This window comes from Ylistrum balloti, unplaced genomic scaffold (assembly GCF_031769215.1).
Source record: "Ylistrum balloti isolate Yb309-2 unplaced genomic scaffold, AGI_CSIRO_Ybal_v1 Utg370758, whole genome shotgun sequence".
Lineage (NCBI taxonomy): Eukaryota > Metazoa > Mollusca > Bivalvia > Pectinida > Pectinidae > Ylistrum > Ylistrum balloti.
The window spans coordinates 1096137-1123407 of record NW_026782445.1 but is presented as its reverse complement, the minus strand read 5'-3'; the positions used below and the strand labels follow the sequence as shown (position 1 = coordinate 1123407).

Genomic DNA, 27271 nt, shown 5'->3' with positions numbered 1-27271 from the left:
GTCTTTTTAAGACCGAGTGGAAGATAACACATTTCACCTCAATATCTTTATCACAAACCGCTTTCATTAGATTGGATTAATTTATTGATTCATTGGTTTGTCTTTTCAAAGATAATCTATCATCGTATATTACATATTAAAATTAGCCCATGCTATGTATTTGCCCAAATCTATTTTATGTTTTGCAAATGTTTTCAAATCAAATATTGTCAATGTGTCATAATGCTACTAATTTTGATGTCAAAGATTTTGGATTATTTTTTAAATTCATTGCCACATGTAAGTTTTATGAATTCCGTGAATCCTTTCTGAAAGAATGCCGTGTACTATCAATATAGATTTCTTAAGCCTAATTATATTTTCAGAATGTTTTTAATTGTTGAAGAGTTTTAAATTGCTATATAAATCATTACGTCGGTGTTTCAACATTTAAACTAGTTGTATGTCTCACAGATCCATGGCTCTTAACAATACACACAATATATGAAACCACCCAAATTTAAAAACGTTGCTTTTGCAAACATTAAGGAGATTTTAACAATTTCGATGTGTCACTTAATTCCGATCACATTCTTGGTTTCGTTGTTCGTAGTCTCTTTTAAAACTGTCAAACTGGTTTTTCCAGTCCACAATATATTTATTGCTCCATTCAGAAAATTGAACCTTCCATTGTTTTTCCAACTCCGACATGTCAGCTGAAAAGTAAAAACAAAACAGCATTTATGTACTGACCAGTGAGATCAAGATAGTTGTCCGCTGAAACGTAAATCCTGATTACAACAAATATTTGATAATGAATAACCTTAACTCTCCCCTCTATCCAGATTAAAATTTCTGAACATACATTTTGCACAAGTTACTAGTAATAATGATTGTGTACCTACGTTGCGAAATATGATAAACGGTTACACAAGTTACAGGTTTGTGTTTGTATCTGTCCATTAAAGCTTTTTTTTTCATGACGAGTGCCAATGTTTCTATGTGCCAATGACACTAAATCATCTATCGATAGAAAAGATATAGATAAGTCGCCTAGGCATATCTCAACATCGCTTTATCGTAATGGACTTAAACGTTTTAAGGTGACTTGTAATTTCCTCTCTTCTTCGATGCACTGAAAGTATTAGTTAAAAGTCCAACTGTATTGTTTTAAAACACACGTTTAAATTATGAATAGTATAAAAGGATATGTAAACATAGATAGCTTTAGAGAAGGGAACATTTTCTGATAAATAATTGGCGGCCATTTTTCTTCCAGGTAATACATTAAGATAGTTGTACAAAATAAAATCGATCAAGATGGTGTCTGATTCTGCTCATTACTTTCTATTTCAAAGATTTGGACCAATCCGATAAACATTGGGATCATTTTCCACTTTAAGCTGCGTATACTATACACTATGTTAACGGGTAAACAACCTAACAGCACTGAAATTCTAAACAAGTGTTGAGTCAGACAAGTATTAAGTATGTATTCAGTTATCTTCAGTTTTACTAAATCAATTGTAATTAATTGATCTCTATTCTAGATTTCTATGTGGAGTATAAAGCAGAGAACTCACCAATTAACATTTAAAAAACACTTTAAGTAATTAACATGGTCATCCAATGGCGATGCGTTTTACGTGAAATGAACCAAAGTTAAAAATGGTGCAACATAAAAAAGTATCAATCAAATTTGTACAAGTATCTCTGCTGAAAATCAATGATTGTCCAAATAACAGTTCATAAAATATTTGGATAAAATAAAATTAGATGTTATTCACCAGTAAAAATATCATTTTCATCGAAAATTATGTAGCAAAATTTGAACTCAAATAAAAAATAGCTTGTTCCACTGAATTAAACATATTTTGAATACATTTGGAATGCCATCGACAAAACATATTAAGCGTTATTTGATTCAGTCACATCTCATTGACACGTAAAGGGTGTGCTTCATTTGAACCGTCGATATTTTGAAGTCTATGCTAAAGGTTTACTCGTAACGTAACACTACACAGTATTCTATTGCGTTAATTACATATACTTTCCTATACATTCACAATTCATTACCATATCAAGCACCTGTTGTGATGCTGATTTACTTTATATCAATCATTATATTTCCTGGTAATGTCAAACACGATCCCTACCATAATACAAGTTATATCAAAGTAAATCACATATTGTTGATAGATTATTTGTATAAAATGATCATTGTAAATTTTCGTTTCCTTCGGATAGATGTTCGACACAGCGAAAGGTTTATACGCTTTTTATTAGCATTTCATATAAGAGTGATTGTCTAACAAAAATTCATGTAAGTAATTGGCCTTGGAAAATCCTCTAATTAAACAGAAAACGTTTGCATTTATAGAGGATGTTGTGAAAAAGGAAATGTCTTCAGCAATGTTTTATCCTTATCTATCGGAGCAGAATCTCTCTTTATCTTGATTATCTCACTTCTGTGTTAGAGCAGACAGCAGGTTACGTCTGAATACAATTCCTGTAGATCACTAATACGTTATTGAGATGTTTGTGTAAGTTTAAATAATCACCAGGTGATGGCCATTGATATATGAGGACAGTATTACGGCGTGGTGTGTTAGATGATTATACACACTATCAGTTGTTATCAGATCTCCACAAAGTTTCAAGACGTTTATTTAGCAAAGTTTCAGGTATTGGCACTAGGATAACTGTAGTGTCATTGGAATTACGCGCACTATCACGTGAGACCTTCTCATGTGACGTCATTTACCTTTTCTTTTCCAATTCTATTGCCAAACCGAAGGTTAGAATACGCATACTTCGGATATTAACCACGTGAGTAACCAATTGACGTAGCGAATGACTGTGTCGAGAGCTGTGAGGAGTATATGTGACACATCATGTTTAATTGTGTTAGTGGTTAAATAGTCACGAGACATGACGGTGTTAAGCATGCCATAGTACAGGGTAGGTACAATTAATATAACAATGGTAAGCTACAGATATTTTTATATACAATATATGAATATAAACTAACAAAAACACAAAATACTATTACTGATTTTTGTGGCCTTGTACTCAATTGTACAGATGTCACACAAGTCAATTCACCATTTAATACCATGTCAGTAAAGCAAAGCAATAGATTAAACTTCATCACACAGCTGTTTCGTCCCTTTCGGACTCGTCAGTGATACTCAGAGCCTAAAATGTTACACATAGAAGCCCATGGAGGAAATCCGTGGTGATCGAAAGAAATATCAGAAGCTAGCTGGAGAGGTCAATTAACGCTTAAAACCAAGTAACTATTAATTGTTTGTACATTCACGTTTATATTAGTAATACACTTAATGGTAAACATTAATTTCTATTCAAAACGAATTAACAAGTATTTTAATCATTAGATATGTAGTCGTGCTCTGTGACTTTTAGCAATGATAGTTTTAGATACATAATACAAAGTACTGACTAAACAATATATAAGAAATGTTTTTAGTTCAGATTAAATGGAGACAGCCTTCCTAGCGACATATCCCATGCTAGAAACAGCGTCAAAAAAAGCAAACAAAATATGAAATATTGTAAAACTGTTACCTGTAATCCTTTTTCAGGTGGTTTATTAGTCAACGTTCAGCAAACTGCAAATATCGCGCGAAGTAAAAAAAAAAAAAAAAAAAACTCTCGCAAAAACAAACGATTTCTAACAGCAACAAACAAACAGTTTAGTAAGTAACACTTGTTATTGTATATGTAGACCGTATCACTCCCGAATCTACTGTCACTCTGGTGTGTCTTAAACACAATAACTAATATATCCATAAGGAAATCAACATCGGTAACATATACAATTGATTTACGTATGGAATACAGTATTCAATAGGTTCGGGAGAGTCACGTGACATGCCTTTATGAACTGCAGGTTTTTCTTCTTTTTTTTTTACTCCCCAGGTCTTTTCGCCCTGAATTATTGCTGTGGTAACTGACTCACCTATATTTTTCCCCCTTTTTTTTAGTAAATGGGTTATACAGGAATAATTCTTATAAAATTATGATCAAAATGGCGGAGAACTACAATCATGCTCAATGGTTATGCCTTATAGGGGCGAAAAGACCTTGAATATATTTAGTTTCATCCAAACCACCAAGTACAAAACATATTAGTTACGTAATGCACTATGCGCATACAAAACCATATATGATTATTATACGACGTATTCATACAATGTAAACCTCGGTAACCTAGAATCTTTTCTATACCCGGTTTGTACATCAATCTTTGTAGACTGAAAAACACATTATGGATCAATATTTCCATAAGGATTTCCTTTTCTTTCTTGGAGGTACTATATATAAAATTAAAAAGGTATAGATCTTAATGTAGAGTTTATACAGATCTGTGATGAGATTATGCTGGGAGAATCAGTGACAGTATAGAAAGCATCACGAGAACGGGTTTAGTAAAAGGGATGCAAAGTTGTTGAAGGTCTACAGGTATGGATCACATATAGTCTGATTTAAGAAAAAAAGGTACATATGACCAGATCAATATGCATCTTCTCTATACTAAAATATACTAACGAATGACGAAAGATATGGGGTATGGATGACTATTGATAAAACGTTATATAAAAAACGTCAATCAAAGCACTTCTCAGGTTATATTGGTATACAAACAGGGTTAGAGATAGATGTTCATAAATGAGTGTCGATGTAACATGGAATGACATAACAAGTTGAATATATATGTCACGAGCATTTAGGTGAGTGCCATTTCAAATTTATTTTTATTAACTTTATATTGCATTTGCACAAGTGTAAGATTCATGTCATGTAATTCGTTTTTCTGAAAATAAGCGAAAACTATTTTCGACGCGGGCAGCAGGTTTTTTGTTACCGAGACAATTAGGTGACGTCATCAAGACGAGACTTAGTTATGGAGTCGCAATAGTGTTATTTATACCGGTGTCATGTGAGATGGCTGTTTGACATAACACAACAGACCAGTTATGTGATAAAAGGTGATAACATCAGTTTGCCACTTGGTTTTGAACTCATCCAACATATAATTGGTGAAACTGATTTGGATACTGTGAGTGTGTTCCAAACACATCATTTTTATTATTCTTAATTAAGATAACTCGTTCTTGTTTTTTTCTTAATTAAGATAAAATACTTTCTAATGAGAACGCTGCATCAACATCGATAGAGGAATCTCGTGCTGTTTTTAAAATGCATGATATATGGTTTCGTGATATACATTATCATGGTATCAGCGGTTTTCCAGATCCTCCTGATGTTTCTGCACAGAAAAAACATTTACTGCAGTGTTACCGGCATTTTTGAGGAAAACAATGTGTATGACAAATCTAAATTAATATCTTGAAATGCATATTTACACTCCAAGAGTGCATACCAGCCCGTCTTCAGATATTGTCAAGCTTGCCTGGATTTCACTGATAGGTAGTAATCTGTGGAGATCTGGCGGCGTACTAACACTGGGGTCGGTGTCCTGTTTGATGTATGTCTAATGGAGGCAGAAGTCACATAAGGTCAGCGTCTGTGCTGTAGAGATTTACATTTCTAGTAGTTAACAGACTTCTGTTTTGTATATATTTCTGATACGACTAGTGAGTGCTGAGAGGACTTAATTGTTGTAAATATCAAACTTTGTATTCTGTATCGATTGAAGTAATTTTCTATTCATAACACACGTTGCAGTGAAATTACTTTCTCTACACAATTTGACTTAAAACAAAAGGTCTAGTCAGCTATGATATATAAAAAGGTCACTTAATAACTTTAATGTAAAGTCGATGTTTGTTACTTAATGAAAATAATCATTAATGTCATACTGCATATTATACAATATCTTCGAGTTTTCTTTTATTTGTTTTTTTCACCTTTAGGATACTATACTTGATTTGTATTAGTTAATTTCATTATTACCGCTAAGGTAATATCATCAAATTATACGTATTTCATCTAACCTAAAGGGAAATATAATCAAAACTAATGTTTGTCATTTATCTGAATGGCAATATAATTAACATTGATGCACTTTATTTTTACCTGTAAGGCAATACGTTGGGTTTTATGTACGCCCTTTTTATATAGGACAATACCATTGAGATTTATATCATTTATGTTTACCTGTAGGACAATATCATTGAGTTTTGTAGGACAATATCATTGAGTTTTATATCATTTGTGTTTACCTGTAGGACAATATCATTGAGTTTTATATAATTTGTGTTTACCTGTAGGACAATATCATTGAGTTTTGTAAGACAATATCATTGAGTTTTATATCATTTGTGTTTACCTGTAGGACAATATCATTGAGTTTTGTAAGACAATATCATTGAGTTTTATATCATTTGTGTTTACCTGTAGGACAATATCATTGAGTTTTATATCATTTGTGTTTACCTGTAGGACAATATCATTGAGTTTTATATCATTTGTGTTTACCTGTAGGACATTATCATTGAGTTTTATATCATTTGTGTTTACCTGTAGGACAATATCATTGAGTTTTGTGTACTTAACTTTTACCCGAATGGTAGTATCATTGAGTATTATGCACTTTTATTAGCCTATCTAAAGGGCAATATAATTGCAATTAATGTGTATCTTTTTTACCTGTAGGACAATATCATTGAATTTAATGTATTTCAGTTTACATGTAGGACATTGTCATTGAGTTATAAGCATTTTGGATTGAGATAACACGTTTTGAAATGAGATAACGAATTTTTAATTGAGATAACACATTTTTAACTGAGATAGCACAGTTTGAATTGAGATAACACATTTTGAATTGAGATAACGCACTTTAAGTGCGGAGGACTATCGAAATAGATAATAGAGAGTTTATCAGACAGGTGCTTAAAACTGATGATATCGTTACAAATTATACAAAATTGAAACACTGAAACCTTGTTCATTAAGGTAAGGAAACGTTTCTGTTTGATCCTACAAGTAAATCTGTAATTCGTGAACTTTAGATATTCATGGGAAAACTGGTAAAACGATAAGAGCTTTAAATTTGGTATAAAGCGTTACCATTTAACCTTGGAAAATGTTGGGCGGACTTCCAGTAAACTAGAATAAAAATATAATCATTATGTATCGGTGAGAATCGTTTGAAGTAAAAAAATCTAACTATATATTATCACCAGATTATTCCTGATCGGATTTGGCTCATAAACAATGCATACAACATACAATAAATCTTGCTGTAACAAGTTGCTATGTCTGTATGTCGGGGTTATATCACGTGATTGCACATGACATTCACAGCCGAGACGTTTAGAGCATAGTCAACCTTGTGAGACGTAAGTACTCTATTCCTTTATCACCGTAATATCGGCGTGAGCGACATGTAGTACGACTAAGTTTGGATTTTCCATCATGTATTTTTCCGTGTTGATATAAACCAAAACATTGATCTTGACGAGAGTCAACAGAGAATTGAGCAGCCACAAAGAACGCAGCTTTGATAATATTTAAGTGTTGAAAGCTGACAATAAAATGATAGTACAATGATGAGTGATAGTGTATGTAGTTCATCTCCGCCTGGTTGTACGTGTTACTGAGAGAATCTCAAACATGCCCTCTCGATTCCTGCCCTCTGTGTTGTTTCACGTCCAACTCGACAACAATAAACAATTGATAACTAACCCTAGTTAATTCTGTATTGACTTATTGTTGATTAACCTCTTCAGTAATGTAATTTTTGTAATGTTTTGTTAATAAAGCACCCCCCAAAAGATCATAAAATGGAGAATTTGTGTTTGTCTAAAACGAATCGAAACGAAACATCTGACCTGACGGAGTGTGACTTTTAGTATCCGTCTAGGTCCCCGTACATACAGTCGCCATTAGATCTCGCTGATAGCTTATCAATAGCAGACAATCACACCAAGAAAACTTGATAAAAGATCGGGGTAAATGGGCCTCAATATTCCGACAAGGTAGCTCTCTGTATCTCTGTTACACAACTTCAGGTCCTGTTTATTAAATCAAACACTATCTAATATGACTATTGATGACCTGAGCATGGATACAGGAAGTCTTATGGTCAGATGAGAGGCCACATTAATTAAGTGACCACTAATCGGTCAGTTAAAAACGTTCTACCAGATGGTCATATTTAGTAGAACAATGGTCGAGAGTGGCGTCTACGAAGTGTCCTAGTAGTCATTCTATTTCCGGCCAAATTGTAACGATCTCTCTGATGAAGTTTGACAACAGATGCACGCTGTACTCCTGGGGGATAGCTCCTCAAGTTTAGGTTTACAAGGAGGTATCTACACGTGGGCTTTCGTGATTCAGATAATGTTGCGTTGGCTGAGGAAGTCTATTGTAATATAAGTGGTAATATTGGGTCCAAATTAATTTCGTTAAGTACTCATTTGAAACATAAGGTTTCTGTCCTTATCCTTGAAGCGTGTATACTTGCGACATTGATTGTGTATTTTTGATCTCATAGGTTTGTATCCTTTATAATGGGTAACTGTCAGTCAGTGGTCACTATGTGTCGTTTTAGAATGACAATTTCCCATTCTAAAAGCAAAACAATCATTGCCTACAAATAAAGATGTCACCTGTCGCAATGTTGCTTTCTTCAGGCTAGGAAAGAAACCCTTCTTTTCTTTTGAAAACAAGTTTTCTAACACTCCGACAACTGAGCCCACCATACCGGCATGTAGTGCTAGAATGGACTCGATAATCACTAGAAATTGTCGGTAGGGGAAGAGAAGTCTTACAATGCTGATGTTTACGGACACGTCCAATTAAGACCAAATCACACCAGACTGTTAATGAAACTCGTGATTTCCCCAAAGCTGGTCGCAACAGCAAGGAAATATGTTTCCTAATTTGATTTCAATAATCAACATTTACGTGTCGATTTAATATAGACAAACGATATTTAGTTTCTTGGCATACATGCTGTCTAGTACACATTTGGTATCACTAGCACGTGTCTGGTTACTGTAAAGGGAATATATCGTGATATCTAGGCCAATTAAATCAGCGATCTCACACACTGTATGTGTGATACCCGTATTATGGCAGTGGACTAAGTAGTATATGAAATTAAATATTCATTAAATACTGATGATCTCAATTATATTATTGGGTCACGGTAAGGCCAAACCAAAGTGTTGAAATCACTATGAAGACTTATATTGAATAACTCTATGTTAAAAGATACGTTCGAGTATTCAAAGGATGTCGATACACGGGAAAGATGAATCTAGTGTTTGATAAGAAGCGATTCCATGACAAAACTTGTTATTGAATAAGTAACACTTTACGTTAGTTTTAAGACAAAGTGAACTTTCAATTGTGAGAAATTATCCTGCATCTTCACGGGGAAGAGTAACTGCGAGCAAATATGCGGGAACCCATCCTTCAACAGAGAATGAGACTGAGACTAAAATAGATAACACGACCTGGGTATTTTATCGAGTTTACTCATACGCCCTGTCACGAGTGGTAGGTATTTGGGTCTAATACATGTACTGCTTCCTGTCACGAGTGGTAGGTATTTGGGTCTAATACATGTACTGCTTCCTGTCACGTGTGGTAGGTATTTGGGTCTAATACATGTACTGCTTCCTGTCACGAGTGGTAGGTATTTGGGTCTAATACATGTACTGCTTCCTGTCACGTGTGGTAGGTATTTTGGTCTAATACATGTACTGCTTCCTGTCACGTGTGGTAGGTATTTTGGTCTAATACATGTACTGCTTCCTGTCACGTGTGGTAGGTATTTGGGTCTAATACATGTACTGTTTCCTGTCACGTGTGGTAGGTATTTGGGTCTAATACATGTACTGCTTCCTGTCACGTGTGTTAGGTATTTGGGTCTAATACATGTACTGCTTCCTGTCACGTGTGGTAGGTATTTGGGTCTAATACATGTATTGCTTCCTGTCATGAGTGGAAGGTCTAACACTACGTCCTTTCAATGAGTAGTGGTTATTTGGGTATAATACTACGTCCTGTCAACGAATCATGGTTATCGTTCATGTCGGATGACGATTAAGTCAAACTTTTGTACGATCAATATTAATTTCTATAATTTATCTGTGTGAATTTGCTTCCGAAATTATCGTAACTTGTGTAGATATTACTGTCCTCTTCAGTATGACTTTGTGTGAAGTTTCTATCCAAAGAACATGTTTAGAGTCTCCCATACGTACCTGTCGCCGTTACCAGCTTTGGTAGATATTCCCGCCAAAAAGCGCACTGCTTTATCCTAGGCCCAGATCGGACGGATTGGGACTTGTCCAGGTTATTCACTAAGTGAGTATCCAGGCGGAGGTATTTCCGTTCTGTATGTGTGTGAATCGGCCACTCCTTTAAAGGCGGATGATTTGGTTCTATATTGGGATCCCTGTAAAAAAAACAAAGATTTTATGTGACAAGTTGGCACTTTCAACGTAGGTCTCCATATCCCACAAGTTTGAAACCAAGCAGGAAGTGGAATGTTTTAGTATTGTAATTCATAACGCTGAAAAAATATCGAAAGGGGATGTAGGGCTTGGTTAAAAAAATCTTTTTCAATAATTATTGCTATTGCGATAGAAATACAGAAAAAATGCCCCAACATTTCACATCAACATAGTAAATTTATCCAGCTTCAATACAAAATGTTTTTCCTACACCTAACATATCACAACAACAATATCAGTTCATCCAGTTTCAATACAGAATATTTCTCGAGCCCTAACATATCACATCAACATATCTGTTTAGCCAGCTTCAATACAAAATGTTTTCCCGAGCCCCAACATCTCAAAATAACAAATACATGACATGAACTTATTGATACAAAAAGTAAAATTAGAGGAACATATGATATCAAAACAACAAGAAGCAACATGTCCAGAAATTCATAATTCATACCCTGCCTTATGAAAAAAGAAAATGGAGAGAATAAGATCTACGGAGCCCGTTAACTGACATGCTCCATACTTATTTTATTTCGTTTTTTCGAAATAATATTTCGTTTAAACGAATTATTATTTCGAAAAAACGAAATATTATTTCGATAAAACGAATTACTCCGTAAAGATCGAATGTTCCGGAAATTTAAATGTTTTCTACTTCACCAGCGACATGTCAGTTAATATTAATAAAGTTACTAACACAGAACTTTAAAAAAGGTTAACGTAAGCAGGAAAAAAAGTTGTAACTAAAATTGTGACCCTCAAGATGTTAACTTTTTCAGAAGATTGTACCAAAATTATACTAGTTAATAACATCTTTTAATAGTCATTAACATTTATATATTATACAGTAAATCCAATTATAAATCCAATTATAAATGAAACCGCATCATTTTGAATGGCAGAACAGCTGATACTACTTAGTTCATAATTTGGCCCTACTGTCTCCAAGCCTGAATTTAGATGTTTAATTCACCATTTGGATAATCCTACAAACCATGAGGTAAAGTGTTCAACAATATTTCATCTCATTATGTAAAATAAAAACAAATGTTATGTTGATTAATATGATCGACAATGGTAATCAGTGGTTACGCTAGAGTGTAAAAGTGACGGTACACAGGGGAAACACCGCCAATAATTATGTCTGCCCAACACCAACAACAAGCCAGGATGTATAGAAGTCTATCTTCCATAAAAAACAGGTTTACATAATATTCTGGGCGTTAACAGCCGTTTACATATAGCGGTTTCCAAGTTCAAGTTTATTTTCATCAATGGGTATTTTAAGATCACTGTTCCTGTACAATTTTTATAGAAAACGCAGATGGTATCATGTGAACGATGGTGAGTGACGACCTTAGAATATATCTATAACTTCAATCATTGATAACACAGCCATGTGTAATAAAATATATGTTTTAAACCAATCAACGAATCATTTACGAGGGAGAGAAGAACGATATATACAAAGATATATAGAAAAGACATTACATAGCTACTTAATACCCCCTTATGTGTTAAGTATGGTAACACCAGTCCAAGGTAAAATCACCGGCGGATATAGATTTATCGTTTCGACATCGAATAAGACATTCCACATCAGGAAATCTATTCCAAAATCTACATTCTCCATAAGCGTATAAGAGTAACACCGGAATATCCGTACATAGGAAAACATTCGGACAAACTGGACATGGGTGGCTGGGTAGTACAGCACCTGGACTGGTTCTGACTAGATATGGCATACTTGGACTGGGGATGGCTGGATGGTCGAATAAAATGAACTAGTGCTGGATGGATAATAGGACAATTGGACTGGAGATGGCTGAAAAGTTGAATAATTGGACTGGGGATGACAGGATAGTGAGACAAAGGACTGGAGATAGCTGGATAGTGGGACAAGTGGAGTGGAGATGGCTGGATAGTGGGACAAGTGGAGTGGAGATGGCTGGATAATGGGACAAGTGGACTTGAGATAGCTGGATAGTGGGGCAAGTGGAGTGGAGATGGCTGGATAGTGGGACAAGTGGACATGAGATAGCTGGATAGTGGGACAAGTGGACTGGAGATGGCTGGATAGTGGGACAAGTGGACTGGAGATGGCTGGATAGTGGGACAAGTGAACTGGAGATGGCTGGATAGTGGGACATGTGGACTGGAGATGACTAGATAGTGGGAGAAGTGGACTTGAGATGACTAGATAGTGGGAGAAGTGGACTTGAGATAGCTGGATATTGGGAGAAGAGGACTGGAGATGACTTGATAGTGGGACAAGTGGACTGGAGATAGCCGGATAGTGGGACAAGTGGACTTGAGATAGCCGGATAGTGGGACAAGTGGACTGGAGATGACTGAATATTGGGACAAGCTGAGTTGAGATGGCTAGATAGTGGGACAAGTGGACTGGAGATAGCCGGATAGTGGAACAAGTGGACTGGAGATAGCTGGATATTGGGACAAGCTGATTGGAGACGGCTGGATAGTGGGACAAGTGGACTGGAGATAGCTGGATATTGGGACAAGCTGAGTGGAGATGGCTGGATAGTGGGACAAGTGGACTGGAGATGGCTGGATAGTGGGACAAGTGAACTGGAGATGGCTGGATAGTGGGACATGTGGACTGGAGATGACTAGATAGTGGGAGAAGTGGATTGAGATGACTGGATAGTGGGACAAGTGGACTGGAGATGGCTTGATAGTGGGACAAGTGGACTGGAGATGACTGGATAGTGGGACAAGTTGACTGGATATGACTGGATAGTGGGACAAGTGGACTGGAGATGGCTAGATAGTGGGACAAGTGGACTGGAGATGGCTAGATAGTGGGACAAGTGGACTGGAGATAGCCGGATAGTGGGACAAGTGGAGTGGAGATGGCTAGATAGTGGGACAAGTGGACTGGAGATGACTGGATAGTGGGACAAGTGGACTGGAGATGGCCGGATAGTGGGACAAGTGGACTGGAGATGGCTAGATAGTGGGACAAGTGGACTGGAGATGACTGGATATTGGGACAAGCTGAGTGGAGATGGCTGGATAGTGGGACAAGTGGACTGGAGATGGCTGGATAGTGGGACAAGTGAACTGGAGATGGCTGGATAGTGGGACATGTGGACTGGAGATGACTAGATAGTGGGAGAAGTGGATTGAGATGACTGGATAGTGGGACAAGTGGACTGGAGATGGCTTGATAGTGGGACAAGTGGACTGGAGATGACTGGATAGTGGGACAAGTTGACTGGATATGACTGGATAGTGGGACAAGTGGACTGGAGATGGCTAGATAGTGGGACAAGTGGACTGGAGATGGCTAGATAGTGGGACAAGTGGACTGGAGATAGCCGGATAGTGGGACAAGTGGAGTGGAGATGGCTAGATAGTGGGACAAGTGGACTGGAGATGACTGGATAGTGGGACAAGTGGACTGGAGATGGCCGGATAGTGGGACAAGTGGACTGGAGATGGCTAGATAGTGGGACAAGTGGACTGGAGATGACTGGATAGTGGGACAAGTGGACTGGAGGTGGCTGGATAGTGGACAAGTGGACTGGAGATGACTGGATAGTGGGACAAGTGGACTGGTGATGGCTGGATAGTGGACAAGTGGACTGGGGATGACTGGATAGTGGGACAAGTGGAGATAGCTGGATATTGGGACAAGGGACTGGAGATGACTGGATGGTGGGTTGATTTAACTGGAGTGGCTAGATGATGAGCTACCTAGAGATGGTTTGATAATATGGCAACTGGACTGGAGATGACTAAAGTTGAATAATTGAACTGGAGGTGGCTGGATAGTCGAACAGATGCACCGGAGGTGACTAGATAATGGGATAACTGGACTAGGGATGCTTGGACACTTGGGGTGGTTATATCATCGGGTAAATAAGGATGACTTGACAGTGGGGCATCTGGACTAGGGATGCTTGGACACTTGGGGTGGTTATATCATCGGGTAAATAAGGATGACTTGACAGTGGGGCATCTGGACTGGGGATGCTTGGACACTTGGGGTGGTTATATCATCGGGTAAATAAGGATGACTTGACAGTGGGGCATCTGGACTAGGGATGGCTTGATATTACGATAACTGCATTTGAAGCTACAAAAACAGATGGCTACATGAATGACTAATCTTTATTGTAAAAGGACTTATATTTTTCATTTTTTTTCAATTTATGGATCCATTGGTGAATTGTATTTTCTTATTACATAACTTAGATGTTTTGCAACCTTTAAAAACCAGCAAAATTGGCAATGTTCTCTTTCTTTGGGGACTCTGTGACGTCACTATTGGACCGATGGAAATTTTAGTGTTAGTACACCTGTGTCACAACAAAAGTTAAGTAACAAAACGGTTTCTGGTTTTTTAAATTACAAATTGTGAAACATGTCTAGAAAATAAACAACGGAATAGTTATCATTCATCAAAGCAATCACGTATTATATATATATATAGTAATATTGTTCTGGCGTGCTACCTAAGTGTGTGGAAGATGGATGTGAGTGTCAGAAGGACCACCTTATTACATAAATAGAACAGTTATGTGTGATATACATCTTGCCTGTTTTACGTGGTAGATTTCCATGACTTGGTACCTGAATAGACAATATACTAATAAAATGAAATAAAACCTTGAGGTGAAACGATGAGATCTCACACTAATGCAAAAAAATGTAATGTCTGTTCCGTACACTTGGGGTCGTATACTATCTGACTGACATGACAGGTTATCAAACGAACATCTGAACTATTAAAGTTTGGGATGACCTTCACCTCGCGCCAGCAGAACTTTACCAACCATTGAAAATGAAAATTGCACAAAGGTAAATACACGGGAAACAAATGATGAAATTACATTTCAATTAAACGCCTTCCTATACGAGTCGCAGGTACTTATTTTTCATATATGTGTTGTAAGACACTTTGGAACGACTGTTGTATGATGGGCAGGTTTCCATCACACATCAGCAATAATTCTGTATGTATTGAAACAGTCTGTCATTGTAAAAGGTTTTGTAAAAGATTTTTATGTACAAACAAATCTCCCTGCATCGGCCTTATGTGCAAAATACAAACAATAAATTAAATAATGTGAAACATCAACGATTAATTCGACATTCGAGCTGGAAAAGGCAGACAAGAAACACTGTATGAACAAAGATTTGGCGGTTTGAAATGATACAAAATAACGTCACATCTTTCGGAAGGATGGGATAGTTGACTCCGAAGAAAGCGTTACGATAATCAAAGAAATTTCACGTTCTCTAAGACAGAATTGAGGAAGTATCAAGCAAACATATATCACAATAATGAGATTATTTCGACGTTGCAGTTACCTTAGTCGTTTAGATCTATAATTTGCAGTACTTTATCTAATTCTAAATACCTTTGAATTGATATGCCATTGTTAAGGTAGGAAATATTGTTGTTATTTAAAGGTGCCATTCACTTGTGTACAATCCTTCATATCGCATAGGAGAATATATTTACAAATATGGCCTAGCCTTCTTGTCAAGAAATGTTCCAAAGGAATCGTGATGAGGAATTGGTTCTTGTTTAAGGAACAAAGTGAGACATGTAAACTCCATGTAATGTTGATGGCACACAAAAGCTATTTAACAATCAGAATTAATAATATTTCTTAAAAGACTTTGATAATCAGTTAATCCAGAGGATTCTTTTATTACGAGCCAGGAGGATATATACAATCATGGTGATTAACAGTAAAATATTTTTTAACACGACATCTTGGGTCGACATTGAAGGACGTGATTGGAAGTGTCTTACCAGTCCTGGTAACCGAACTACCAAAGGAAACCAACTCGTGTCGGTCAAAAGATCACGTGGATATTGAAAAAGTGTGATCACCAGTTTAAAACAGCTCATTTTAAACTAGAAAATGATGTCATAAATAGTGAAAATATTTGTTTGTATGGAAATGATAGTGCTTATGTCGGGAATGGTATGGTAGAGGAAACAGTATCATATTTTCATATTGTATCGTGTTTATGGCTATAATGTTGTTGGAGGTCAGCAAAACATATTCAGCTCCGAATGAATACAAGTTGATAATGTGCAAATTAATACAAAGTGTATAACGTGTTTTAATGGATTAAAGTGTAAATGAATACATCGTAAATAATGCGTAAATTTATACAGAGTACAAAATGTGAAAATTTATACATAGTACAAAAGGTGAAAATTTATACATAGTAAATAATGTGAAAATTTATACATAGTAAATAATGTGAAAATTTATACAGAGTAAATAATGTGAAAATTTATACATAGTAAATAATGTGAAAGAAGAAAGAAAGAAGAAAGATTTTCTTATCTCTTTCTGCTGTTGGTTAATGACTCACAATAAAACCATAATGTACTATTACGTCTATATGTAATATCATCAGACAGATATATATAATACCAAAATGTAAGTGAGATTAGACAATTGTGCAGAGAACACACCATCTACGGCACCAAAACGACTACATTAGACAGAGATGCCTACATAATGGTCATTAAAAAGATTTACTGATTAAAATAGTGAATAAATATATCCGTGTTCGAGCTTTAGAACTGTAGAAACACACAGAGCATGTCTGAGGTAGAGATGTGTGCCTCTGTCTTGTATATAAACCAATTACCTGGGAAACAAATGGTTCTAGCATGTGTGTTGCCTATCTCTACCACACAGCCTCGACCCGTGAGATTGGTTACAGTGTAGCGGTTCTGACGAACAGGAACACCCGCGCTAATCAAAAGTCGAGTCAGGATATACATATGGTTCATTAAAATGTCACAAACATAATCTCTTTGGATTAAAATTTAAAAGCACATTAAATGATGCATTTACATTGCCGTTGGGGGTAATAGAAAGGGCGTCAGTTGCTGGTTTTGTTATGCTAATCAACACAGCAGGTAGAGGGCTTCACGAGAAACGATTCAAACCTCATCCCTCTTTCTAGTTTGTTCCCGAAATTTTGAATGAAATAGAAAACTAGTAATTTATAAAATACCGGATATCTTCAGGAGATAATATCTACTAGTTTTACTTTAATCCTTAAACTACTTGAATCCAAAGAGTCAGCTCATCAGAGAAACAGGTAATCACCCGTCGCTTCACTCAAATTATCAGCCAATCAGAATCAGTAATACACAACCAATCTTTCAACCGTTACTATAAATAAGTTCTTTTAAGACTGGTACTGAAGCAGTAGTGCTTATAAACAATTAAACAAAATTACATACACATGTATTTGATGTCGTTTTGAAATCATTGACTATCGGAACTCATGTTGGGGCCAATACATCCCCCATCTCGTTTTGGATATGAATCCTTTGTTTTTACCTCAGTCGCCTTTTAGGTTTCAAAGTGTATACCTTAAGCACCACTGACGAGTCCTAGACGGGCGAAACAGCTGTATGATGTGTTATTATTGAAATCCTAGAGGGACGAAACAGCTGTATGATGCGGAGTCATTGATAAGTCCTAGAGGGACGAAAAAGCTGTATGAAGCGGCATCATTGATAAGTCCTAGAGGGACGAAACAACTGTATGATGCGGAATCATTGATAAGTCCTAGGGGGAAAGCACAGCTGTATGAGTTGAGTTAGTTATTTGGTTCTCATTGTTGTTTTATTGAAAGGTCTTATTAACTTGTCTTTTGTAAGCAGTTCCTGTTTTATAGTTGAATAACAGGGTAACTATAAAATAAGTAACAAAGTGGTTTGGTAAAGACAGAAAATAGATCAGTGAAGATAAAAAGTAGTCCAGTGAAGATAACCAATAGATAACCTGATTACCGCGTTTATTAATTTCAATGTGGCGCCGTATATCACAACACTGTATCCATTATATACTGACGTCACAACAAATTAATGGTATCAAATGACGCAAGTCCTTCGTGTCATAAACCTATTTATACACAAACTGATTTTATCCTTGGCAACCAACACCGACACGGACAGATTGTCAGACAATCATTCTATATACTTACATCACGGTGTATTCTTTACTGGCAGCATATAGCTTAATTTACAAGTGAGAACGTCCTCTATATAATCTTTGTTCAGCACCATACTCGAGACACAGACTAAAACATGTGTAACGTCACCCAACACATGTCAATGTTACCATAGATTATAAACTGTGTAACGTCACCAACACATGTCAATGTTACCATAGATAATAAACTGTCTAACGTCACTCACCCAACACGTGTCAATGTTACCATAGATTATAAACTGTGTAACGTCACCAACACATGTCAATGTTACCATAGATTATAAACTGTGTAACGTCACCAACACATGTCAATGTTACCATAGATAATAAACTGTCTAACGTCACTCACCCAACACGTGTCAATGTTACCATAGATTATAAACTGTGTAACGTCACCAACACATGTCAATGTTACCATAGATAATAAACAGTGTAACGTCACCCAACACATGTCAATGTTACCATAGATTATAAACTGTGTAACGTCACCCAACACATGTCAATGTTACCATAGATTATAAACAGTGTAACGTCACCCAACATATGTCAATGTTACCATAGATTATAAACAGTGTAACGTCACCCAACACATGTCAATGTTACCATAGATTATAAACTGTGTAACGTCACCCAACACATGTCAATGTTACCATAGATTATAAACAGTGTAACGTCACCCAACACATGTCAATGTTACCATAGATTATAAACTGTGTAACGTCACCCAACACATGTCAATGTTACCATAGATTATAAACAGTGTAACGTCACCCAACACATGTCAATGTTACCAGACTATAAACTGTCTAACGTCACCCAACACATGTCAATATTACCATAGATTATAAACTGTCTAACGTCACCCAACACATGTCAATGTTACCATAGATTATAAACAGTGTAACGTCACCCAACACATGTCAATGTTACCATAGATTATAAACTGTGTAACGTCACCCAACACATGTCAATGTTACCATAGATTATAAAGAGTGTAACGTCACCCAACACATGTCAATGTTACCATAGATTATAAACAGTGTAACGTCACCCAACACATGTCAATGTTACCATAGATCATAAACTGTCTAACGTCACCCAACACATGTCAATGTTACCATAGATCATAAACTGTCTAACGTCACCCAACACATGTCAATGTTACCCAACACGTGTCAATGTTACCATAGATTATAAACAGTGTAACGTCACCCAACACATGTCAATGTTACCAGACTATAAACAGTGTAACGTCACCCAACACATGTCAATGTTACCATAGATTATAAACTGTGTAACGTCACCCAACACATGTCAATGTTACCATAGATTATAAACTGTGTAACGTCACCCAACACATGTCAATGTTACCATAGATTATAAACTGTCTAACGTCACCCAACACATGTCAATGTTACCATAGATTATAAAGAGTGTAACGTCACCTAACACATGTCAATGTTACCATAGATAATAAACTGTGTAACGTCACCCAACACATGTCAATGTTACCATAGATTATAAAGTGTGTAACGTCACCCAACACATGTCAATGTTACCATAGATTATAAACTGTCTAACGTCACCCAACACATGTCAATGTTACCATAGATTATAAACTGTGTAACGTCACCCAACACATGTCAATATTACCATAGATTATAAACTGTGTAACGTCACCCAACACATGTCAATGTTACCATAGATTATAAACTGTGTAACGTCACCCAACACATGTCAATGTTACCATAGATTATAAACTGTGTAACGTCACCCAACACATGTCAATGTTACCATAGATTATAAACTGTGTAACGTCACCCAACACATGTCAATGTTACCATAGATTATAAACAGTGTAACGTCACCCAACATATGTCAATGTTACCATAGATTATAAACAGTGTAACGTCACCCAACACATGTCAATGTTACCATAGATTATAAACAGTGTAACGTCACCCAACACATGTCAATGTTACCATAGATTATAAACAGTGTAACGTCACCCAACACATGTCAATGTTACCATAGATTATAAACAGTGTAACGTCACCCAACACCTGTCAATGTTGGTCAGTATGCTCGGTATTTGGGACGGGACTGTAGCTATATTTAAACAATAGCTCGGTGACTCCAATATTCACTGACTTATCTTTATAACGGGACAGAACTGCTATGTGTCCATAGAAAATTGAATTTATCCAAATTGGTTCAATAACTAAATTGGAATATTTTCGATGGAACAGCGAAGGGACGGGTTTGGAGAAAGGTTTGACAGGATGACCTTACCCTCCATGTAACACCCTTAAACTCATTTGTAGAGTGTTGATAATACAGACAGTTTTGACACAAGTCTTTCAAGGGAGTTTAACATGTTTTAATGGACCATGTGCTGTTTTGAACATCGTAATGTATTTAAGACGTGTTTGACAGTTGTCTGCACAAAGAAACTGCATTCTTTAAGCTTTCCACTTCAGTCATATAATGAGCTTTGCCGAGGATGCCTACCGCAGCGTTATTCCCAAGCCATCAAACTCGGTATTTCTCTGACCATTTATCGTTTATTGAATAACCTCTCTGTTGATGTCCATGTAATCATTTGTGAAACAGAACACAGATTAGATTCGCTGAGTCGTTTCGATACCTGACTGTAACAGCCGTAAGAATGATGTATACACTGTACTTTGCTATAGCCAATGTTAAATTTTCTTTTCTTTTGGAGTCACTATAGATCAGATATGCATTTTGAAGACGCTGTCAAGAGTATGAAGCTCGTGTTGACGTCTTACTTACAACTGTTTACAAAATAGCTTGCTGTAGGTCAGCCCAAGACATGGGTGTAGCTCTCGATTTTCTTCTATTAAACCTGTTTTTGAAATTGCTGAGATCTGGATCCATACTTAACGAGACGGAAATCTGGTATGAAAACTATAATCAAGATGGTTTACGTTAGCTGTCGTCTGCTGATTGCCGTTTTAATATTTTGTTATGAGTTTGTATACAAACAGAGAAGATTTTTACAGAATTGTAGAGCCAGTCGCCGTTATCACCACACACTTGTATATACATACTTGTAAAATCAAACGTTGTCTTCTTCGGATCAGTTTTTTGAAGATTGTATAAACATATTCGTGGCCACATGTTCTAGCATTTTTATGCGAAAGCTGGCACGTGAAAATTTCTTGGCAAACAACGTTCCCGCGGCGCACGTGTCCGTCTAATGACGTCATAAGTGACGTAAGTCTGGCGATGATTATTTTCGCAACTTTCCTCCCCTCGCTGTATGGTAACATTTTTGTTTTAATTTCCGCATTTATCTCTTATTTCTAAGCCACAATCTGCATCGTCATCTGGTTATCTATCAATTAAACTGTTATTATTCAGTGGTAACATTAACTTAAGTTCTGGTTACAGAACCGAAGGCGCTTTGTTTTTGGTATATTTCTTGTTTACTTAATTATTTATAATTTACATGTAAATTAAGATATCTCGTGACTTACAATTCCAATACTCGAACAATTAAATAAAAATCACAAAACCTGATTGCTTTTCAGTAACAGATGGTTAAACTGACGAGATTGGCATATTTCGGGTGTTAGATATTCGTTGAAAGTATTATTGTTAACAATTAATTTTCACTGACCTTTACTATCAGATCTGACCAGTTTTATCAGCTATTGAATCACGGAAATTAAGAAAGAAAAAGTACAGAGACATCAGCAGATGACGCTATCAGAGTAACGCCTTTATCACACCATCTTATTCTACACTCATTACAGCTACTGACCAACGGGCTTGTAGTTAATGTTGACTTATTTTAAAGGTTTCGACAGATTTTGACGAAATCCAAAATATCGATAAATGTTGACAATTCAAATTAAATCTTCAGCATTGTTTTTAAAGCGGTACATCATTTACATTATGGCTTACTCGTCATTTACTGAGTCTTCTATTTTTATTCGTACTAAACCACACTAACCACACTCTGGCCAGCATGTCACGTCTTAATTTTTATGACAGGTAACATTGCGTCATGATATACATATGTAGTCATAACATTTATTCATTAAATTGATATAATTACGGAGAGAAGAGTATACTAGTTTATCTATACAACACTGTATATAGTAACTGCAGACTTTTGACGCTATATCAAATACATTTATATTGGCTTCTGTCTTGTTTCCTTCATCAAACTATAATTTGTAATATACGTATACATGAAATGCTAAATACTAACATACAACGTTATGTACTTTTTATGCTTATCTTTACAGGATTTATCGTCCTCGCCAAGGTCATATGTGGAGGTTCAGAATAGATAACAAGAACGAAAAACATGGAACAGAAAAAAATAATGAAGAAAGGAAAAACAACGGTAGGGATTGAAGTATTGCTGAAAACGCTCCTGTCCCATCAGTGTGGCCAACTCACCTGATCGATATTTTCATAATAATTTTATCTTACATGGTCATCAAAACGTTCAAACAAAACATAAAACAGCTTATCACGTGATAACTAGGCTGTTGATTGTTTTAGGCACCTGTTTACTACTGCAGGGCTAAGACTATTTATAAGATGGTATGAGGAAGGTGACACTGCCCTTATGTAAATACTCTCGATCAGCCTTATTTCGAATCTGATGATGATCATGGTTGGTTGAAGACGCTGCAGTTTGCTGGAAAGTCCTTAACAGTTTCTGATCGCCAAACATTTGATCATAATAAGTTTTGCTTTTAGCCAGTTATAGTAGGTATTTACTTGTATAGATTTAACTAGGGACTACTTCAGATCTATGTCTCTTACACTTACAAACAGATTTCGTGACACGCGCGTGCAGTATGAAGAATATTTTCTTAATGTGAACAGCAAATATTTATCAAGATAATTGATTAAATTTGCATTTCAATCCATACATGTCCTTTTACAACAATAAATTCGTCATTTTCTCTACCTCTTCATTGAACCCTCCTTTTTTCACGGTGCATTTAAAAATCTGGTTTTGTAGGAATTAGACTACATTATTACAATTTCGGTTATAACATTCCATAGTGTTTTAATGTGATGTTGGTATTACCTCATTCTATCGAGAATTATTTGTCTAAATTCAGCTAATAAATGTATATAGAACTACCCAGCAGTTGTACCTTGTGTATTTTGGTTTTGTTAGAAAGTCGTTAGTTGTATTATTTCATCCTATATTCAGTCTTGTTTCTGAAATCATGTTTACTTGAAATATAGAGAGGACATTGACAAGTTGTGATAGCTAGCGCTCGATCTGTTTTGTACATTATCACGCAATAACATTTTTTTTTTTTTTTTCAAATTAATCAAAATTTAAAAAAAAGATGTTCGAATCAATATGGTTTTATAATCAATAATGTGTTCAGTACAAATATTTTGTTTGTTTGTTTGGTTTTATTTATTTGGTTATTATTATTATTATTATGCGAATCTAATTAACTGGCCCAGTAATCGTGTTGGCCACTTTGATGTAGATATTATCTCCCAGTTACAACCATGACATCACAGTGGCTACATGGCTTTAGATGTCCGTTTTAAACAGCAACATTTCTGCTTCTCCAACCTACAGTTTTCTTAAGTATAGCTATATATTCGATTTGCAAGCACTTGGCCATTCTATTTACGAATTCTTTAAAGGATGCCTACTGCAGACGGAAAACATGTTTACCACTGATAATAGTAAACGAAGACAGCGGGTGATAGACCTTCTACATCTTTGTATGGTATGCAGTTTGATGTGTTAGAAGCTATCGGTTCCTTCAATACCTTTGTCCTAATTTCAGAATAAAAGTTGGCATTACTTAAATAATACATAATATCATTAGTCAGCCATGTTTTTTTCGGTGATATTTAACCTGCCAAACTGTTTTAAAGGACAAATTTTATCTTTATTTTATCGACTATAGAACAGAATTACTTTATGGCCTTTTTTCTGTTGATGTGTTTACAAAAAAAGACGACTTATGTCGTAAAAAACAAGCTGAATATATTGAAGAAAAAAGGAACACGTTCGATCCGTAACAATACTAGTAGGCCTAACGAAAATAAGATACAAACAGGATATACAGAGCACAACAGGGACATTTCAGGCCTGTAACAATACAAACAGGATATACAGAACACAACAGGGGCATTTCAGGCCTGTAACAATACAAACAGGATATACAGAACACAACAGGGGCATTTCAGGCCTGTAACAATACAAACAGGATATAGAGAACAGACCAGGGGCATTTCAGGAATGTAACAATACAAACAGGATATACAGAACACAACAGGGACATTTCAGGCCTGTAACAATACAAACAGGATATACAGAACACAACAGGGACATTTCAGGCCTGTAACAATACAAACAGGATATACAGAACACAACAGGGACATTTCAGGCCTGTAACAATACAAACAGGATATAGAGAACACAACAGGGACATTTCAGGCCTGTAACAATACAAACAGGATATACAGAACACAACAGGGACATTTCAGGCCTGTAACAATACAAACAGGATATAGAGAACAGACCAGGGGCATTTCAGGAATGTAACAATACAAACAGGATATACAGAACACAACAGGGACATTTCAGGCCTGTAACAATACAAACAGGATATACAGAACACAACAGGGACATTCCAGGCCTGTAACAATACAGACAGGATATACAGAACACAACAGGGACATTTCAGGCCTGTAACAATACAAACAGGATATACAGAACACAACAGGGACATTTCAGGCCTGTAACAATACAAACAGGATATACAGAACACACCTGGGTCATTTCAGGCCTGTAACAATACAAACAGGATATACAGAACACAACAGGGACATTTCAGGCCTGTAACAATACAAACAGGATATACAGAACACACCTGGGGCATTTCAGGAATGTAACAATACAAACAGGATATACAGAACACAACAGGGACAGTTCAGGCCTGTAACAATACAAACAGGATATACAGAACACAACAGGGACATTTGAGGCCTGTAGTGATACAAACAGGATATAGAGAACACAACAGGGACAGTTCAGGCCTGTAGTGAAACACATGAAAGCAGGAAAAAAGAAATGATGGAACGTTACCAACTATCCATTACCTCCGAGGTATATAAATCGAATCAAACAACTCACTCCCTCCGTCAAGTAAATAAACATATGAAATAGATAAATAAGTCATTACCAAAAAAAAACATCGAGGATATGAATGAAATTAATAAAATCGCTGATGTATAATTATCTGACAATACTTACCCAGACTTAGCGAAGTTGGCCCAGTATTTCATCATCTTTCTTGCCAATCGTTTTTCTAGATTACTGTAGTTTTTATAATTGATAAGTGGATCACCAAACGCGAAAAATATCTCATCCCCGTGCATGACACCCATCCAATTAGGCCAGAACTGTTTTGAGGATCGGTGGGCGAATTCGTAATAGTACACACTCATATTTGCCATGGCATAAGTCTGAGCTAACTCGACGACGGGGCACACGAAGTTCACGTCCCCGATCGCCTGTTCAATCCGATCTCGATTCATTGATTTGCTATTGGGATCCTTCCAAGGTGTATATTGAAATAAAATGGCGTCTTTTCCATACGAATTGATTTTCTTTGGAAATTGAGGGTAATAATCAAACATATCGTCGATCGCCATGACGAACTGACGACGTTTAAGATTGCTTTCCTGTTTTAGACTAAACAGGTTTATATTGTAATACGGAAGGAGCCATGTTCCTTCGTTAGAATTTGATCCAACTAATATTGGTACTTTCTTAAAATTTTGTCGTCTGAATGATTGTTCTGGGGATTCCGTTAAGAAGATTCCGTCTATTACTGGTACAAAGGGGAACTGAGAAATTCCCCTCACGATGTCTGTATCATACTCTTTCGTAGGGAAGTCAGCCGCCGGCCGATCCCGCAAACACAACAGTATTTCCGGAATGCTGTTGCGTGTACAATTCATGGCTCCCGCGAATACGTGACTCCTTCTGGTCGACTCGCTTTGAGTAAGGGTAGCCCAAGGCGCTGTTGGTCCGCCGCTTTGCAAGATAGCCCTGTCGAACTTGCCCCGACTGATTGGTGAAAGAAGATGCATGCCGACGCTAGCAGCGCCCGAGCTTTCTCCAAACAGAGTGATATTGTACGTACTTCCGCCGAAATGATGTACGTTTCTTTGAACCCAATCTAACGCCATAGACTGGTCCATAACGCCAGCATTACCAGGAGCGTCTAGATGATCAAAGGACAAGAATCCAAGGGAGCCAACTCTGTATTGCATAGATACAACGACTACGTTTTCTTCCGCTGCTAGGAATTTCGCGTCGTAAATGTCAAGAGAAGAGGAGCCACTGAGGAACGAGCCCCCATAGATCCACACCATCACCGCTCTTGGTTTTGGGTCGTTTGATTTACTGACTGGCCGCCATACATTTAGGTATAAACAGTCCTCACTTGTGGGTGTGTTGGGGTTCCATTGATTTGATCCATTGAAACCCGGAAAAACAACATCGAAGCCTTGCATACACGCGTTTGGTCGCGTTGTGGCGTTGAGCACACCATCCCATGGGTCATTTGGTTGCGGGTGCCGGAAACGATACCTCCCTAATGGGGGCTTGGCGTACGGTATTCCGTAAAATACATCCACCTGTTTCCCATGATGCACCTGAATGCGCTTTCCCTTCACTAGCCCTTTGTCAGTCTCCACAACCAGACTCTGGGTCAACGCGTACGGTAAGGACACCAACACATACACGAATGACGTCAGCACAGATATCGGTGATACTTTTCCCAT

The 27271-nt window shown here is 36.7% G+C and overlaps 1 protein-coding gene across 1 annotated transcript; it reads right to left on the bottom strand.

Moving 5' to 3' along the window:
• Positions 1-555: 555 nt before the first annotated feature.
• Positions 556-27271, bottom strand: LOC132558113 (acetylcholinesterase-like). The gene is made up of 3 exons (XM_060222642.1): positions 25734-27271; positions 10188-10381; positions 556-695 (listed from the first exon to the last, which is right to left on the bottom strand). The coding sequence occupies exons 1-3, from the start codon at positions 27269-27271 to the stop codon at positions 556-558; spliced, it is 1872 nt and encodes a 623-aa protein (XP_060078625.1).

Bases quoted from the DNA above. Each gene is read 5' to 3' on its own strand.
- LOC132558113 (XM_060222642.1), bottom strand. From the start codon at position 27,271: ATGGGAAAAGTATCACCGATATCTGTGCTGACGTCATTCGTGTATGTG. The intron at 10,382-25,733 runs GTAAGTATTGTC...TTTTTTTTACAG, and splicing joins GCCAACTTCGCTAAGTCTGG to GGATCCCAATATAGAACCAA. The intron at 696-10,187 runs GTACGTATGGGA...TTTACTTTTCAG, and splicing joins AAAGCTGGTAACGGCGACAG to CTGACATGTCGGAGTTGGAA.